The sequence below is a fragment of the Dermacentor andersoni genome, chromosome 7, assembly GCF_023375885.2.
Source record: "Dermacentor andersoni chromosome 7, qqDerAnde1_hic_scaffold, whole genome shotgun sequence".
Taxonomy (NCBI): domain Eukaryota; kingdom Metazoa; phylum Arthropoda; class Arachnida; order Ixodida; family Ixodidae; genus Dermacentor; species Dermacentor andersoni.
In genome coordinates this window covers 127991189-128010044 of record NC_092820.1, presented here as the reverse complement: position 1 = coordinate 128010044, position 18856 = coordinate 127991189, and the positions used below count along the sequence as shown (strand labels likewise).

Sequence of the window (18856 nt, the reverse complement as noted above, 5' to 3'; positions counted from 1 at the left end):
CTGTCCTTACTCATGACATAGAACTTACCTCCCCAGAGCCAGTACGATCCAAGGCGTACCGGGTGTCACCCCGCCAGAGCGATATTATGGAGGCTGAGGTAAAGAAAATGCTACAGCTCGGTGTTATTGAGGCGGGTGAGAGTGATTATACCTCCCCTTTGATTTTAGTTGAGGTACCGGGCAAGGAACCTCGTCCTTGCGTCGACTACCGCAGGCTTAATTCCATCACTAAGGATCAAATTTATCCGATCCCTAACATCGAGGAGCGCCTTGAGAGAGTGAGTAGCGCTCAGTTTATTTCCACCCTAGATCTTGTCAGGGGTTATTGGCAGGTTCCACTTACAGAAGAGGCTAGTAGGTATGCGGCGTTCATTTCACCAATGGGGACATTCCGTCCTAAAGTTTTGAGTTTTGGTTTGAAGAACGCGCCATACTGCTTTTCAAGCCTCATGGATAAAGTGTTGCGGGGACAGCAAGAATTCGCTTTACCGTATCTAGACGACGTAGCGATATTCTCCGCATCCTGGCCTGAGCATATGGCGCACTTGCGGGCAGTGCTAACCCGCCTGCGCGATGCGGGCTTGACAGTCAAGGCTCCCAAGTGCCAGTTAGCACAGGCCGAGGTTGTCTACCTCGGACACGTGATTGGTCGGGGTCGTCGCCGCCCCTCTGAAATAAAGGTGGCCGCTGTGCGAGACTTCCCGCAACCGCGCACGAAGACCGATATTCGGTCGTTCTTAGGTGTCGCCGGCTACTATCAGAGGTACATCCCCAGGTACTCTGATATCGCGGCTCCCCTAACGGATGCTCTAAGAAAGACAGAGCCGCAAACAGTCGTCTGGGATGAGACAAAGGAAAGAGCTTTTAGCGCCCTAAAGAGCGCCCTAACAAGCCAGCCTGTGCTACGATCGCCCGACTACACAAAAGGGTTCGTTGTTCAGTGCGATGCTAGTGAGCGAGGCATGGGCGTTGTACTGTGCCAACGGGAAAATGGAGAAGTAGAACACCCCGTCCTGTATGCTAGTCGTAAGCTGACGAGTCGTGAGCAGGCGTATAGCGCCACCGAGAAAGAGTGTGCGTGTATCGTGTGGGCCGTTCAGAAATTGTCATGTTACCTAGCTGGCTCGAGGTTTATCATTGAGACGGATCACTGCCCTCTCCAATGGCTGCAGACCATCTCTCCCAAAAATGGCCGCCTCCTGCGCTGGAGCCTCGCTTTGCAACAATATTCCTTTGAGGTGCGTTACAAAAAGGGGAGTCTCAACGGTAACGCCGATGGCTTAAGTCGAAGCCCCTAACGTGGGAATCAGCCTCAAAATTGCTTGTTACTGATGTTTTTCTTCCTGAGGCAGGATTTTTAACCTATTGCTTTTGTGTAGTGTTTCAAAGTGATGATGTGTTTTCTAGTGCAATTTTCCGATTTGTGGACGCGTTCTGAGTGCTGCCAAACTACTGTAAGGAACTAGGCAGCAGTATAAAAGGGGAAAGAGCCTGGCAGGGCTTAGTGAGGGTTGTGCCGTGCTTGCTGACTGAGCGGTTGACTTTCAGGCGTGGTTCTAACGCTTGCCGGAAACGAGAACAAAAATGTCAACTCTCCCGAAGTCACTTTGCAGTGTCCTGTGTGAACCTGAACGTGAGAACGAGGCCTTCTCTGTGCGCTGCGCTCAAGAAACGCCAACGGACGCCCGACTTCGGTTATGAGCATCATCGAGCGACATCCCTCCGGACAGCGGATGCAGTCCCCTGACCATCGGGATCTCCTTCCCCCGGCGGGGCGGTCTGTTACGTTTCGCCTACAACGCGCGGTAATGCCGGCGCGGATGCAACGGACGCCGGGGCTTCGTTCAAAGCGGTGGACATTTTGGGCCGTTCGACGCCGCCGCAACGCCTCCCCGCCAAGCGTGTCCAGGCGTGTTTCAGTGCCACGTGTCTTCGTGCGTGCGTGTGTGTGTGTGTGCCCACGCTTGTCAAAGCGCGGCAGCCGGGGAGCGGAGCTCCCCAAGTGAGGTGCCAGGAGGTCTGTCCGTCGGCGGGTTGGCGATGCGTCACTACACTCGGCTCAACATGTCTCTCGGCTCGACCGTGCGCGCCGTCGCGTGGGCTCATGCTCCGCCGTCGCGTGGGCTCATCCCGTGACCTTCCTTCTGGCCCGCGACGCCGAGAGTATAAGAGCAGCTGCCCCCGGACGCCAGGAGAGGGGCTCCGATTTCTTCTGTTGAGTTACGTGCTCTCCCGTCTTCCACTTCGGTCGACCTGACCGGCCGCTCTTTTGCTATGTTAGAATAAACAAGTTGTTCTGTTACCAGTCTACTCTTGCTTTGCCGGGACCTTCGGATGCTTCCAGTGCGCCAGGCCAACGCTACCCTTGGGGCTTGCGACCCATTCGCAATAACGGGCGTCAGCACCGAGACCCCAACAACTCCTAGTGCTTTCAGGTGTTCCTCAGGGGTCAGTCTTGGGCCCACTGTTATTTCTTATATAGATAAACGATATCTCCTCTGTTATTGAAGAACCGGTAAAAATGAAGCTTTTTGCAGATGATTGCCTAATTTATGCTACCGTAACCAATGTTCAGGATCAACTCGGAATTAGTCGCTGTTTAGAAAATTTCAGCCGATGGTGTAAATTATGGGGTATGAATATAAACTACATTAAATCAACATATGACTAGGAAGGTAAACGTTCTGCCTTTTAACTAATACATTGATGGTAATTTGTTAGTTCGTGCTAGCCAGTTTAAATATTTAGGTGTTACAATCACGCATAATCTGACATGGCATACGCACACAGAAAATGTGTGCTCGAAGGCGAATCAGAGACTAGGTTTCTTAAGGCAAAAACTATGTCAAGCTTCGCGAGATGTAAAGCTGATAGCTTATAAAACTTTTGTTAGACCTTTACTTGAATATACCTCAGTCATCTGGAGCCCTCATCAGAAAGAAATGAATACAAGGTTAGAAACAGTTCAACGTCGTGCCGCGCGGTTCGTATGCTCAAAGTACCGCCGTTTAGATTCCGTCACATTGATGTTGCAGTGTTGTGAACTGGAAACACTAGAAGTACGAAGGCCAAAAAATCATCTGAAACTGTTTTTTAGAATACTACATGGACATTTAAAAATCAACAAAGATGAGTATGTGCAGCTTCCGGGAAAACGAAGCAGTCGTGTTAATCATCAATACGTTTTACGCCCATACTTTGCTCACAGTGATGTGTTCCGCTTTTCTTTTTTCCCTGCCGTGAGTGAACTCTGGAACGCGATACCAAGCTTTGTGGCAAATGCCAGTGATGTTTGTGAACTTGAAAAATTGTTAAACATGTATTTTTATGATTCCGCTGCCGCTTGATGCACCTGTATATATGGTCTGCCTGTATTTAAACCCTCCCTGTAAGAACCCTCAGCAGAGGGTTGACAGTATGAAGAAAGAAAGAAATAAATACCCGCCTCTTTGAGCTAGTTCAAGGATTATGTCATTCACCACACCTGTCTGTCTTTAATGTGTATAGTCTTAAAAAAGCACCCGGTATAGTGTATAATGAGTACAATAGATTGCTTTGCACTTATCCTTCAACGTATATGTACAGTCGCGAGAAAAAATTTTGATACCACGGTATCGGCAAGACAAGTAAGTTTCTCGCCGCAGGACCCCGCAGCGCGGGATTCTTTTACTTCACTGCATTGCTCAGACACTCCCACTCATAGGCTCCCCCAAATTATTTCAGCCTGCAAGCGTAGCTTTCAAAGAAAACGTCTTTTTTTTTTCATGGCAACTTTGGTATCAAACGTTTCCTCGCAACTCTTAGTGCATAAAGTATCCGCTGGAGGATACTTTGGCAGGTACGTTAGGTTACCCTCAAGAGACTATACTAGCAAGAACATACGGCGCTGAAAATGAGCGAATGTTAAGCATTAGGCTGATGGCAAAAGAAATGTTTCATGGGGCTATGTCGTGTTATCAGTAAGGGTCGGCGCATTCTTTCAGTGTGTCACGTGCCCCAAATTCGGTACTAACCCTTCACACTCTCTTCAGCTGTAATGCGAGAGGTCGTATCACCTCCCCGTTCCAGATGGTGTTCAAGTAGTCAAGAAGGTCGCTTTCTGAATACCACACTGGTACTCCCCTAATAACACATGTGTTCGTCATGTAGGAGTGGGGCAACCGGGCTTTAACTCTTATGTCACAAAGCTGAGAGCACCGGAGAAGAACGTCAACTTGCTCTTCCGTTGCGATATCTAGATGAAGAGCAAGGTGTATTGCACGTGAAACGTTTGATGCGCCGGGTGGAAACTCAAGAAAAAGAATGGGCAGCGAAGCCTACTACCTCTGTTGTGCTAACGTTTGCTCCCAACACCGAGCGCCCAGAGAAAATTAACCTCGGTTTCACCAAGCATGCAGTCAAAGAATTCGTTGAAACTCCTCCCCGATGCTTTAAGTGCCAACGCTTTGGGCATGTAGCCAAAGTTTGCATCAAAGATCAACGTTGCAAACGATGTGGTGGCGCCCACGATTACAAAGCCTGCAAGGCAGATTTTGCTTGCGCTAATTGTGGGGGCGACCATCCAGCGAGTTTCGGTGGCTGCCCCTTCCGTGTAAGCGCCTTACACCGTCGAGTGTCCTTCATTAGTGGTCCCAAACCACGACCTACTGAGAAGCCGACACCTGGAAGTGACAAGTTCCCTGCGTTAGAGTCGGAAGTTGAGTTCCCTGCGTTAGAGTCGGAAGTTCGTGGCTTGGTAACAAGCGACGTCAGTGAGCGACCTGACCCTAGCAAGACGGCAAAGTCCTCTGTGAGTGAGTCGGTTGTTCGATCTGCTTCAACCAAAACTGTCCAAGTTCCTCAGCGACCAGATCACAACCAGACTCGAAGACAAGGAGGACATTCCCTTGCCTCAAAAGAGACGAAGAAACCAGCTGCAGCGACGAAGAGTGAGTCCCAGTCCGCACCTTTTGTTGAAGTGGTGAGGCAGTGCGTTCAACAAAATAAGGAGCTCAAAAATCGGGATCTGTCCGACCTTCTGCGAGTTCTGTTTGAAGTCCTCCGCTCCTATGTTCAAGCGATGCAGGCTGGCACCCTGAAGACCTTTCTACAGCTCGTTCTTTCGTTTGAGTCCATGATTACCGCCTTCGCAGCGAACTTTGCCTTATAATATGGCTAGTTTTCTTCAACCTCGTGCAACCAAAAATCACCGAAAAGTGCCGTTTATTATGCAATGGAACTGTGCTGGGATTCTAAGTCGATTAGCAGAACTGAAATTATTTTTGAAAGAAACTTGTGTTCCAGTATTGGCGCTCTCGGAGGCTGGCCTACCAAGGGGGAGATCTTTGACTGGATATGTTGCGCACAAGAATTGCAGCATAAAGTCATTTCCCACAGGAAGTGCCGCCCTTTACGTACGAAGAGAGATTCCTCATGTGGCTGTGAACGTTACCGATCTTTGCACCGATAGCATTGAGGTAGCGGCTGTGAAGATACGGCTCGGCTTTCGAACTCTTTCAGTTGCATCCGTATACGTGTCTCCGCGGAAGAAGGTAGCAATGGATTTGTTTCTCCAGCAGCTTTGTGACCGTTGCCCAGCGCCCCGAATTATCTGCGGTGACTTCAACGCCCATCACTCGGTCTGGGGTGACAGGAACACAGACTCCCGCGGACGCGAACTGGTAGAAGTTATCGACAGTTTGGACCTGTGCGTGGCCAATGACGGAAGTCCCACTTTCTTCCGGCCTCCCGCCTCAGCCACATCTATAGACCTCACTCTGCATTCACCTGACATTCGTGTGAAGTGGTCAACTGCACCTGACCGCATGGGAAGTGATCACTACCCAATTTTTGTGTTTACTGCCGACTTCAATACGCGCGGCACTAAAAGAAGCCATGTTGTTAATTGGGACAAATACAGGGAGCAACTTGCACATGTTTCTGGAGATGTGATAGAAAAAATGATTTATGGCAAGATGGCAGCTACCACGGCGGTCAAGTTGCCTAATCATTTTCCGACTCCAGATTTAAAACTCAGGAACCTTTGCGCAGCGCGCAGAAGGGCGGAGCGACAAATGATGCGGAAGAAGGACGACAGATCCTTGAAGACGACCTATAACAGGCTTAACTTGCCATTCGTCGCCATACGAACAAGCTCTGTAGGTCGCAGTGGGCGTCCTTCTGCGCCAGCTTGTCTGTTTTTTCACCAATGACGAGAATTTGGCGAGTCATTGGCAGCCTTGCTGGTGATTCTCGTCCTCGTAAGCCTTTCGAAGCGCTTGCACTGCTAAAGCAGAAACCTCTCGCTTGCTTGGCAGAGGAATTTGCAGATGCATTTGTACGTGCAAGCTCAGGAATTCATCAGTGCGCTCGGCCTGCAACATCTACGTCTGTTATGGACGCCCCGTTCACACTTCGAGAGCTACAGACAGCACTCAGCAGCCTGCGGCGTCGATGTGCACCAGGTCCTGACGACATTACCAACCAGATGATGCAGAACCTACCTCTAGAACACCGGAAGATGCTCCTAAGCTTTCTCAATCGAGTATGGGAGACTGGCGACGTCCCTCCTTCATGGAAGGTGGCTTGTGTTGTCCCAGTGCTGAAACCCGGCAAAGAAATGACAGACTTGGCCTCGTATCGACCTGTATCATTGACGTCGTGTGTGGCTAAGCTCATGGAGAAGCTGGCAAGTAAGCGTTTATCATGGTGGCTTGAAGATAGAAGGGCTCTGCCAACATGCATGACTGGATTCCGCACAGGTCTAAGCGCGCAAGATAGCGTCTTGGACTTGATAAGCCACATTGAACATCAAAGAGCTTTCGGCCTCTCAACACTAGCTATTTTCCTAGACGTATCAAAGGCTTATGACAACGTACTTCAAAGTTCAGTACTAAATAGCTTGATGGACATAGGCGTACAGGGCTATCTTCTGCGCTTCATTCACTCACTTATCAGTGATCGTAAAATCCAAGTGCGGTTAGGAAGTACCATAAGCACCGAAAGGGCGGTATCGCGAGGTGTACCTCAGGGAAGTGTTCTTTCCCCGACGCTGTTTAATGTTGTAATGGCTGGTCTTCCCGCTGAAGTGCAAAAACATTGCAGGCATATCCATATGTCGATATACGCGGACGACATTTGTATTTGGTTAAGCGGATATCAACACAAACGTTTAGCTCTGATAGCTCGACAGGCCTTACTTTCAGTTCAAAATTACCTTCAAGGTGTAGGGTTGACTCTCTCGGTGGAAAAATCTGGCTTCATCATGTTTCCAGGTAGAGGAAGACGGTATGCGCGGCTGAAGATAGACATTGATCAATCTTGCCTTCGTCAATTGAAGTACAAACGCTTTTTGGGCGTAATTATTGACTACCGTCTACAGTGGCGACGAGCTGTGGACTCTATTGTGACATCACTATCTCCGCGTCTCAATGTGATCCGTAGAGTTGCAAGTGAGCAATGGGGAAATCACCCTTCTTCAATGATCAGGCTGCACGATGCACTAGTGACGAGTCGAATAATGTACCAGCTCCCTTTAATTTCCCCCTCACTATCACAGCTGGAACGACTTGAGGTTTTGCACAGAAAGGGCCTAAGGAGGGCTCTTGGCGTTCCGCAGTCTGCTCCTAATAATGCAGTACTTTATGAGTCTCTATCGAGACCTCTTAGCCTAGTCGCTTCACAAAGGCTATTGATGCAAATTGGCCGCCTCAAACAGACGATAGCCGGTCGAGCCCTTCTACAGAGCCTTCGAAAGAGATCCGAGTCCCGAGCGTACTTGGCCCTTAATACTATTGGTTACCTGGGTCTTGACGCTAGAGGTCGAACTAAGAGGTTGAATCCACCTTGGTCTTTCGCGAGCCTCGATTGTTCGTTGACAATTCCTCACGTTCGTGCTAAGCGGAGTTCTCCTTTGGCGGCAACACGTTCGCTCGTACTGGAACATCTTGAAACTGAATATGCACGTCATCTTCAAATTTTTACTGATGGCTCTGTGGACAAGGTCAGAGGATCTAGTGCAGCTGCTTTTCATATTCCCGCTTTAAAGTATGATTGGTCGGTTCGCTTCACTACAGTCGTGTCCTCCACAACGGCCGAAAGCGTTGCCATTGAGGCAGCCCTAAAAAAGCTACGGCTTTGTACGCCTCAACCCGTAGTCATTCTTACAGATTCGAAATCCGCCCTTCAAAGGTTAGAGTATGGGTTCCCTACTGATGCTTTATGTCTAAGCTCCCTACGCTCGGTGCACACTCTCCTTATCAAAGGCTTCTCCATACGATTCCAATGGGTGCCCTCGCACATAGGTATCATAGGCAACGAGATGGCGGACAGCCTTGCCCATAGAGCGCTGTCTGGGAATCCTTTGAGAAAAGTGCCTCAAGAGGACAAGAGACTCTTCAGAGAAGCGGTGTCGTGCCACTTCCACTCTTTGTGGAGCTCACCTCACAAGCCATGTGTGACTAAGGGTCTCAAAAGAAACCAAGCCACTTTACTGCTCCGCATTCGCACGGGCTCTGCTCGTACCCCTGCGTGGATGTGTAAGACTGGCCTGGCGTTGTCACCATTATGTTCAACGTGTGGTGTGTGCGGTGACATAGAACATTACCTTATGTGCTGTACTCTGTATGACGCGGAAAGGAGCGTGTTATTCGGGTCCCTCAAGAGGACAGGAATTCCCCACAGTTCTATACAGGACATTGTTTTCCCGCGCGGGAACCGGTTAGATAGGAAGGAGGTTTCTCGCCTTCTTTTAAATTACCTGCAGGACACGGATTTGGCCTCCACATGGTGACCTTAGGTGTGACTATGTGTAGTGTAGTTGTGAGGTCTGTGTCTGATTTATATGATTTATGTATTTTAAGTGTCGCTACGGTGGAGCAATTGCCGGCAGCTACTGCAAGGCTAATCCCACCAGTAGCCTACAACCACTCAACTCAACTCAACAACTCAACTCAACCCAGATGGTGTTCCACCTTCGGCTGGCCACACACCTGCTGGTGGGCGTGTGCATGGGCCTCCTCTATTACGACATCGGTGGCCGGGCGGACAGCTTCTTCAACAACGCCACACTGGTCTTCTTCAGCGCCATCTTCCTCACTTTCACCGGAATGATGCCTGTCGTCCTCAGCTGTGAGTCGGCGAGAGCTCAAAAGAAAAAAAAATGAACGTTAATTTCGACGCACTCCTGAAAGTGAAACTTGCGTAATTTCGGACATTCGTCGCTGTTATTTCTTTTTTTTCCTCGATCTTAACCCCACAAAACCCAACGAGTCATTCTTGCAAAGGTGAATTTGACACCTTGAAATTCTGATTTAAGCTCTGGAAGCCTAACAGAGAGCCCAATAAGAGCATGTTCATACGCTGCAGAAAGTTTTCAGTTGTGTATTGTTCAGCAATGTAATTACTAATCAATTAACTACAAGACTAATTATTATTCCTTCTTTACCATTCGGTTGTCTTTTACGAATTATTCTGTAGGGAAAGAAAGAAATACGAGAAAGTTGTCTTAATTTAATGCGATGTGAAAGGCGGGGCAGGTGTTGGGCTTTGCTACGTTAACTTCGCACTTCAGCCATCTTTAGAATAGCGGGCGTTTGTATTTTCCATGATATTACAGCATGCCACCCTTAATCCGTCGCACCGGTGCGTCAGCGTAACTTTACAGGTTTAAGTGTATATTCTTGTATTTGGGCGGTAAGGTTCTGTAAACTTGCCGGGTTGAGACTTACGTTTCCTTAGAACGAACGCAATATTCATTTTCTTTACCCACTTACAGTTAACGAGATCCAAGCCTCAACAGTGATGACGTCACAGCGAATTTGTGTATAAAACTCCAGAGCACTGCAGCTACCTGCCTTTTCTACTAGTCTCTTTCCCGGCTCACGAAGCTTCTATTCACGGTAACAGCGGCTGCTTTGGAATAGCTGAAGGCCAACTGACTAATGCAGTTGAACTTGAATATTTCTTTATATTGTCCTATCCAAGCAGAGAACCACACTTATGATTGCTACAGTTACTATTCTCTTACTGCATTACACTGTATTGGGTGTAAAATATTTTAGAGTATTTCCTGCAACGACATTTCACATGCAGACCCCCTGGAAGCTGCCGTGTTCACTCGAGAGCGCAACAACTCGTGGTACACGCTGAAGGCCTACTACCTGTCCAAGAGCATCGTAGAACTACCTTTCCAGGTCAAACTTGTTTCTTTATTTATGTTCCTTGAATTGTAGCTGTGTCATTACTATTTGAAAGTACCTTCTGCGCTTTCAATGCGTTTCAACAGAACGTTATAACAGAAGTATATCATCCGTCCCAACGGAGCTTCAAACGAGACACCTCCTAACCCAGTGCAAGCACCGACTACAACTTTCTATCACAAATATAGCTTTGCGTGATTTGAAGTATAACACACAAAAGGTTTCATACAAGAGCTTCAGACAAGTAGCTCTCCAAACCAACGCAAATAATAAGCTTAGCACGATATCGTAAATAAAACACAGATCGCCAACGCATTCAGACCTTTCCTGTTTCTGTTAGCGCTCGTACTGTTCGTGTGTGTTTGAATTTTACTGTCTCGTCCTCTGCGCGCTATTCATTGCTGTTCAGGCCCCTCCGCAATATGTTACTTCATACGATGGAGAACTAGAAACGCGGAGCCTCATCGAGCTGTTTTACTCCGTTCTGTACTGTGCCTTTTGAGCAGCGCACAAATTCGTGACAATTCTTCACTACCAATCTGCACTACTCCTATAATGCGTTTTTACTTTGTATAACGACAGTGACTTATGTGTTCCTTCTTGTGTTGTCCTCAGACCTGTTAAATGTTGTTTGTAAGCTCATATAGGCAAGATGCTCTAGAGGAGCTGCATACGTTTGCTTTATCGTGCTTTTTCTTTCTCACCGCAAGCATGTAAACTGTCATCAGCGCGTACAAAGCCTTCAGCTGAGTCCGCAGTGCTGTGCTGCTCTTTGGTCAGAATTCAAAGCCCTCGTGGTGCTGCAGAATTATTGGTGCACACTGTGCCTCTGCTGTAGAGTTTCCTCGTCGCTTATGTGAAAATGTATTAGCCGGATTTTGTGCGTTGTCGGAATTTTTTGTGTCCGCCATGAAAAAAAGAACGACGACATGTACAAATGGATAGGTATACCAATTTTATTAGTCTCACAATGCATATGCGCCTGTACTGACATTGTCTTGACGCCGTTAGTGGCTAGGCGTTGCATTTACGAACTCATATGATTTCCTTCTGATTCTTGCCAATTCCTAGTTTCTTCTTCAGAATCAGATGTATGCGCTAAGAGACAAAGCCGGCAATATCATTACTAATATGGATGAGATAGTTCAAGTGGCTGAGGAGTTCTATAGAGATTTATACAGTACGAGTGGCACCCACGATGATAATGGAAGAGATAATAATCTAGAGGAATTTGATATCCCAGAAGTAACGCCGGAAGAAGTAAAGAAAGCCTTGGGAGCTATACAAAGGGGGAAGGCACCTGGGGAGGATCAGGTAACAGCAGATTTGCTGAAGGATGGTGGGCAGATTGTTCTAGAGAAACTGGCCACCCTGTATACACAATGCCTCAAGACCTCGAGCGTACCGGAATCTTGGAAGAACGCTAACATAATCCTAATCCATAAGAAAGGCGACGCCAAAGACTTGAAAAATTATAGACCGATCAGCTTACTGTCCGTTGCCTACAAAGTATTTACTAAGGTAATTGCAAATAGAATCCGAAACACCTTAGAGTTCCGTCAACCAAAGGACCAGGCAGGATTCCGTAAAGGCTACTCAACAATAGATCATATTCACACTATCAATCAGGTGATAGAGAAATGTGCGGAATATAACCAACCATTATATATAGCTTTCATTGATTACGAGAAAGCGTTTGATTCAGTCGAAACCTCAGCAGTCATGGAGGCATTGCGGAATCAGGGTGTAGACGAGCCGTATGTAAAAATACTGAAAGATATCTATAGCGGCTCCACAGCCACTGTACTCCTCCATAAAGAAAGCAACAAAATCCCAATAAAGAAAGGCGTCAGGCAGGGAGATACGATCTCTCCAATGCTATTCACAGCGTGTTTACAGGAGGTATTCAGAGACCTGGATTGGGAAGAATTGGGGATAAGAGTAAATGGAGAATACCTTAGTAACTTGCGCTTCGCTGATGATATTGCCTTGCTTAGTAACTCAGGGGACCAACTGCAATGCATGCTCACTGATCTGGAGAGGCAGAGCAGAAGGGTGGGACTAAAAATGAATCTGCAGAAAACTAAAGTAATGTTTAACAGTCTCGGAAGGGAACAGCAGTTTACGATAGGTAGCGAGGCACTGGAAGTGGTAAGAGAATACATCTACTTAGGACAGGTAGTGACTGCTGATCCAGATCATGAGAGTGAAATAATCAGAAGAATAAGAATGGGCTGGGGTGCGTTTGGCAGGCATTCGCAGATCATGAACAGCAGGTTGCCATTATCCCTCAAGAGAAAAGTGTATAACAGCTGTGTCTTACCAGTACTCACGTACGGGGCAGAAACCTGGAGGCTTACGAAAAGGGTTCTACTTAAATTGAGGACGACGCAACGAGCTATGGAAAGAAGAATGATAGGTGTAACGTTAAGGGATAAGAAAAGAGCAGATTGGGTGAGGGAACAAACGCGCGTTAATGACATCTTAGTTGAAATCAAGAAAAAGAAATGGGCATGGGCAGGACATGTAATGAGGAGGGAAGATAACCGATGGTCATTAAGGGTTACGGACTGGATTCCGAGGGAAGGGAAGCGTAGCAGGGGGCGACAGAAAGTTAGGTGGGCAGATGAGATAAGGAAGTTTGGAGGGTCAACATGGCCACAATTAGTACATGACCGGGGTAGTTGGAGAAGTATGGGAGAGGCCTTTGCCCTGCAGTGGGCGTAATCAGGCTGATGATGATGATGATGATGATGATGATTTCCTTATTGGAATGGCCAACAGCCCCACGGGCGCCACATGCAACAGCGATGAGACGCTCGCACATATCATCTGTGTCTGCCCGCGATATAGTGCCCAGAGACAAGTGCTGTGCAGAGTACTGGACCAGCTGGCAAATCGTCCACTATCATAACTCAAAGCTTTAGGTCAGTACTCCCACAGAACATCCGCGCTGAAGGCCTTACTCGCGTTATTATGGTTTCTGCGGTCTACGGGGCTTCCCGATAGACTTTAAGAACGCCGCTCCGTAGCGCTCTGTAGTGTACAAGGTATGTTTGTGCTCATCTCCATTTCTCTCTATCTCCCTCTTCCGCTGTCTTTCTCTTTATATCCCCCTTCACCCTTCCCCGTGCAGGGTAGCCAACCGGAACTGCCTCTGGTTAACCTCCCTGCCTTTCTATGCATCCTTTTCTCTCTCTCCTGTGCTCTAAGAATCAAGACAATCCGAGGTGAATACCAAGGTTACCTGCATTGTGGGTTCTACTGCAGCGGACTACTTAAAGGGCCCCTCACCAGGTCTGGCCATTTTGAGCTGACAAGCGCAGAGCAGCCAATGCGCGCTAACGATCGTGTTTGCGAATTACATCGCTACGCGCTGCGGGAATGTCTGAAATTTCAATTCGAACGCCGTTTTCCCTTTCCCTCGCGGCGACCGCGCTCCAAGCCAGACGGTGACGTACTCGTGCTAGCGCGCCTACGTACATGTGTTTGAACTGTGACGTCGCTCGTGGTGATACGTGACTTCGAGAATTATTCAAGGCAACATCTGTTATCTGTGTGATCTGTTGCTTGAACAAACCAATTAACTCTTAGAGAAATAGCAAAAAACATGAACCGAATGCCTGCGTACGTTTTTTTTTTACTTCGCACCTCAGCAAGAGAGATGTACTTCCGTTTCGTCTGCTTGTTCCCACGTCATGCAGTCGCGCGCGCAGACACCGAAACTATGTAACTTTCAACAATGTTCCAGCGCACGATCGTGCTCCGTGTTGCGCTTGTGTCTACCTCAGCATTCGTGTAGCACTGATTTATACCGCTAGTCAGGTGTCCTCGTGCGCAGAGCGCAAAATCGTGCGCTGCGCCAAACGAGACACTCACAACAGCTCGCGCGCAACGCCGTCAGCGAAAGTGCGCAGCGCCGCAAAAAAAAAAAAAAAAGGCGAGAAGAGAAAAATGAAGGCGGGGCCCGTGACGTACGCGTCACGCGATCCTCGAGCTCCAGTATGGGAGAACGCAGGGAACGAATTTCGCTAGTGGAGGCTAGACGGGGCGAGTGGGGAGAGTGTCTCGCTTGTCAGTGGAGCACGCCTGCTGAAATCATGGGTTTGCGGCACTGAAATATTTCTATCTCAACTATCAATGAGCCAATTTGAAATTTTTTTTGCTGCAGAATATTCTCTAGAGGACACGTAATAACTTCCAGCGTATAACCGAAATTCGCTATGGGCCCTGGTGAGGGGCCCTTTAAGAGCGTTTCTCAATTGAAGGGGACGGTGGTGCGGCAAGTTTACATGCATGCATGATTGTCTAAACCCTTCGCCTGTAATGCAGTGCTTTACCCCTTAGCAAGCCCATTCCTTAAAGGTGCTGAACTAAACTGTATCATAGTGGACAAGAGCTTCGCACAACATAATGCAATCGCAATCATATTTGTCATTTAATTAACTTGGCACAGCCACTATCAGCACTCTTAGTGGCAGTGGCAGCGTCGTGAAACTTGACAATGAGGTCGGTTAATCGATTATGTAAAAGACAGAAGCAGGGCCTTCTCGATATCTGCTTACAACCATGAAGTTCTTTAGTAGTTGTGTTTGTTTGTGTGTTTGATTGTTCTCGTGCTGTTCAAGTGACGCCGGCTGCTGTCTCACTTTTTGTCCGGAGTGAGAGGTGATAGGAAAAACACCGCCGACTCGAATTCTAAGCGGACATGCCGTATTTACTATCGTCTAATCTGCTGTTAACGTCATTTATTAGATTACATATAAATGATGAATCATAAATATGCTGTTTAACGGTATAGGCCAAGTGGCAGCCATTTGAACAAACAGGGGAACCGCTGCAACTGGACTATACATAATTTGATTGTATGCGACCTCCATCCATGAAGCGTCTGTCTTGCTAGTTCTCTAGTGATACGAATAGGCGTGAAAATGAAAAGTTGCTAGGCTTGTCCACAGGAACTAAATAAATATCCTTTACTCGCCAGCTTACTAACAGCCAGAAGTAGCTTAAACTGTCCAGTTTGCACAAGAAACAAGTTTATTTTTCGTTCCAAAGAATTGTTCCGGTTTCTAGCAGCTTTAACAGGTGGTATGGCATAATTGGTGACTTCGCAGGTACTCAGTTAATGTTTCGAGGATATCATTAAAACACTTAGGTCTCGTGGCTTGCGCAGGTCGCCTACCCCACATTATTCGTGGCCATCGTCTATTGGATGACATCACAGCCGCCAGAGATGAACCGCTTCGTGATGTTCTTATTTCTCTCCATCCTGCTGACCCTGGTCGCCCATTCGCTCGGAACGCTCATTGGTGCCTTCGCAAGCTTACAGGTACAGGACACGCCAGCACCTCTACGGCCGACATAGTGAACTGAATTCGCAATAATGAGAACGCAGAGCGAGCGCTCGCGTGAAGCACCTGGCACACATCTACTGGCTTCACAGTGAAAGAAAAAAAAGAAGACTTGCCTACCGGTAATGTGTGTGCCTGAACGGGTGGAACACATGTGATTTAAACTGCGCGATACCGTATGCCGGATGTCTTTTTTTTCCTTCATCGGTGTGGGAGAGGTGGGGTTGCGAGGAGGGGCTTATTTCTACCAGTTGTTAGTATGACATCTACCTACCTGAAAGTGCTGAACGTAAAACAGTGCACGGTTGCTTCGTGTTTCAGTATACTCCGTGGGCAGCTCTTAAAACGATTTACAAGTGCGAAAGCTTGAGTAAACTAATCTGTAAGAATGCCAATGAGATGCGCTATGTGAAAACGTAGAAGCATAAGAGGAAGCTACGTTGAACATGAGTGATTATGTAGTCAACGGATACCTTTAATCATTTTTCTTTATATAGCTGTTCGTTGATAAAATTTCGATTGCCACCGGAAATACTAGCCCTTGAATCTTAGTGGACGAGCGACTTCACGCTGCCCTTCCCGTGCTTAATTGTCCATTTCTCTACCTGTAAACCACTTTGACGCCCTTGTACCTTCACTCTTCTTTCAGTGATCAAGTGCTGATGCCGATATGCTTACCAGGTGTGCTGTGTCGATTTTTCCAGGTCGCCGTATTCCTGGCGCCCGCCGTCGCCATTCCGATGCTTCTGTTCAGCGGGTTTGTGGTGACGCTGAAGGCAATGCCCAGCTACCTGCACTGGATATCCTACGTGTCATTCGTGCGGTACGCGTACGAAGGTTGCATTCTCAGCGTGTACGGATTCGACAGGCCCGAACTGGAGTGCGACGAGCAGAAGGAAGGTTCCGTGCCGTGCCTGTTCACGGATCCCTCCGAGTTCGTCAGCTTCTTGGGCCTCAACGTAGTCAGCGTGGAAGTGTGCGCCGGCGCACTCATCGTGTTTGTGGTGCTCTTCAACGTGGCCACCTATGTGGCGCTCAAGATGAGAGTTAAGAGGACGTTTTAAGAAGCGAGAGGCAATTGAAGCCGGAAACTCTTGAGTGCCTGGCACGCTAAGTTCGCTGTTGCACGTACTGTGGACATTCCGCGAGAGCTGTGGGTGCTTCTGAACGAACGATGACTGTACAAGAGACTTCAGAGAGAACTTGCAGGAACGCCGCGTGTGTGAGAGTAGACCTTTCCGTGTGTTTATATGCGTGTGTGTGTGCGCATGTGTGTGCGTGTTTCGGGGTATCACTCGTGCTCTTGGGACAAAGGAACGACAACACAACAGTGCAAACAATCACAAGGGCATTTATTGCACCTTTCATACACCAATGCCTGCTGGCCGAATTGCTATCCACAGTACATGCCAACGGGCGCGCGACAAATCTAGGAAGTACGGCTCACCGCGACTGGATACCCTGCTGGACACCAACGCGTGGTCGTTCGCGTGTATGGTCTTGTGAACGGTGGCGCGTTCGAACAATCGTGTTCGTCCATTCCGCTGTCCTGCTCCTAGGCCTCGTAAGAGTTGCAGAAGCATGGATCGGCGCATGCGCGGAACGTCCGCGCCGCTTGCCGAGCCCGAGCCAAAGAGGAACAGCTTTCTCCCTTTTTCGCCCAAGTAACCCCACCGTTAGGTGGCGTGGCAGCGCAACACTTGCGCCATCTCTCGTACCACTCTGCAACCACGCCGACCGCCCCGTAGAGCCAAGCGGTGAAGCCAAATTACTGGAGACTGTAGCCATGCGGTGAAAACAACCTCAGGGGACGCGTTCGAGTCGAGCATTCCCACAGTCTGCGTGCGTGTGCGTGTGTGTGTATGTGTGTGTGCACGAGACATGATTTTACCACACGTCCGGCACCGCAGTGATGCCATGAACAATGCATGGACCATCCAAGGCCGTAGTCGCTGGTACGACTCTCGGTGCAGTTTATTGCATTTCAGCAGTGTCTGCGGGTGGCTTTCTTCTTTACTGTAATATGCACGGGCGTACGAAACAATCCAGAAGTCTATGTAAGAAAAAGAATACACGTGCCTATAGCGAGAGATAAGGTAAATACAGAAGACGGGACACGTGTGCGCCGCAAAACAAGAAGAAACACAAGTGCTTTCTTTTTAAGGCGCTATTACTGTCGAGACAAGGCTTGCACGATAGCCAAGACAATGCTATCGCGCTCGTGATAAGGAAAGTATGCATGTTATTTCAGTGCTATCCGATGACAGTGCCTTATCTTGCTGTGTATTGTTTTTCTATAACTTCGTGAAAACCATGTAACCGATGAAAGTCTTTATCCGAGTTGTACTGCACGTTTTCCCCTCTTTGCGCGCGCCCTTTAAGCCATCGCACGAGCCATGTAATCTGCATTATCACCAAATAGCACTTAATTAGCACACATGAACGGAAAGATGTGGGTATAGACAAGAGGGGAAGTGTTCCTTGAGTGTCCGCCCTTGTGTGTGTCAATGCCCTAGTCGGCAATAACGATATCATTCATTTCATCCAGTCACATTGCGCACCTTAGTTTCCCGCTCCCACCACATAGCAGCATAATGCGCGTCAAGACTGGAACACCAGCCTCCGAAATCAGGCATGTCAAATTTGCCTGAAATAATTTTACACAAGGGGAAGCGAAGTCGATAAAGAGGAGTCACGCTGTAGATAATTCACACTCGTCACGTGATAAGAAGTCTATACGTCACAGGATAGACAAAGCCTATGTTAGTGCAGATTATTTTTGAACGTTTGGTTGCTAAACATTTCCCGCTACCACAGAAACATTAAGGAAAGGGCGTCGTATTTTTGAGCCTGCTTAAAATCGCCCTTTTCCAGATAAACTTTGTAACCAGAATAGCCTCGCAATGTGCTACATGGGCCGCAGTTCTTCACCATAGCCAGAACGTTCTCCAGTCTGACACATTATCGCACAGGTCATTTACATTTGAGATTACGCTGTTAAAGCGAAAATGCGTTCCTGGAAGGACGAATTTCATCGAAGGTTGTGGTCGGGAATGAACACGGCACAAAAAAGTTGCGAAGCTGCGGCCAAATAACGATTGACCTTACGTTCTTTACGCCTTGAAGTACCATTCCTTATATCGGGCTGATATTTTCCCGAATGTAGTCGGATTCTCAGAGCTGTGATACTTAATCCAAAGGGAACGCTGTCATCATCTCGGGCGTCTCCATAAAACGCTTTGCATTTTGTAAACGCGCTACCTGTTTTCGCTGTGTCTGTGAACCTAGGTTGGTTACAAATATAAATGCCATTATGCTAATAAC

The 18856-nt window shown here is 48.0% G+C and overlaps 1 protein-coding gene across 8 annotated transcripts in view; it reads left to right on the top strand.

Moving 5' to 3' along the window:
- The window catches only part of LOC126533843 (ATP-binding cassette subfamily G member 4-like), a 105473-nt gene extending 86617 nt beyond the window's left edge, over positions 1 to 18856 (top strand). For 6 of the 8 annotated variants that reach the window (XM_055072436.2, XM_055072439.2, XM_055072435.2 and 3 more), the window contains 5 exons: positions 8940 to 9108; positions 10072 to 10172; positions 13315 to 13408; positions 15355 to 15510; positions 16237 to 18856. In XM_055072436.2, coding sequence (XP_054928411.1) covers positions 8940 to 9108; positions 10072 to 10172; positions 13315 to 13408; positions 15355 to 15510; positions 16237 to 16583 — 867 coding nt within the window. In that variant the 3' untranslated portion in view covers positions 16584 to 18856. The remainder of the gene's footprint in view (positions 1 to 8939; positions 9109 to 10071; positions 10173 to 13314; positions 13409 to 15354; positions 15511 to 16236) is intronic. The other 2 variants (XM_050181040.3, XM_055072441.2) reach the window with 2 other exon arrangements.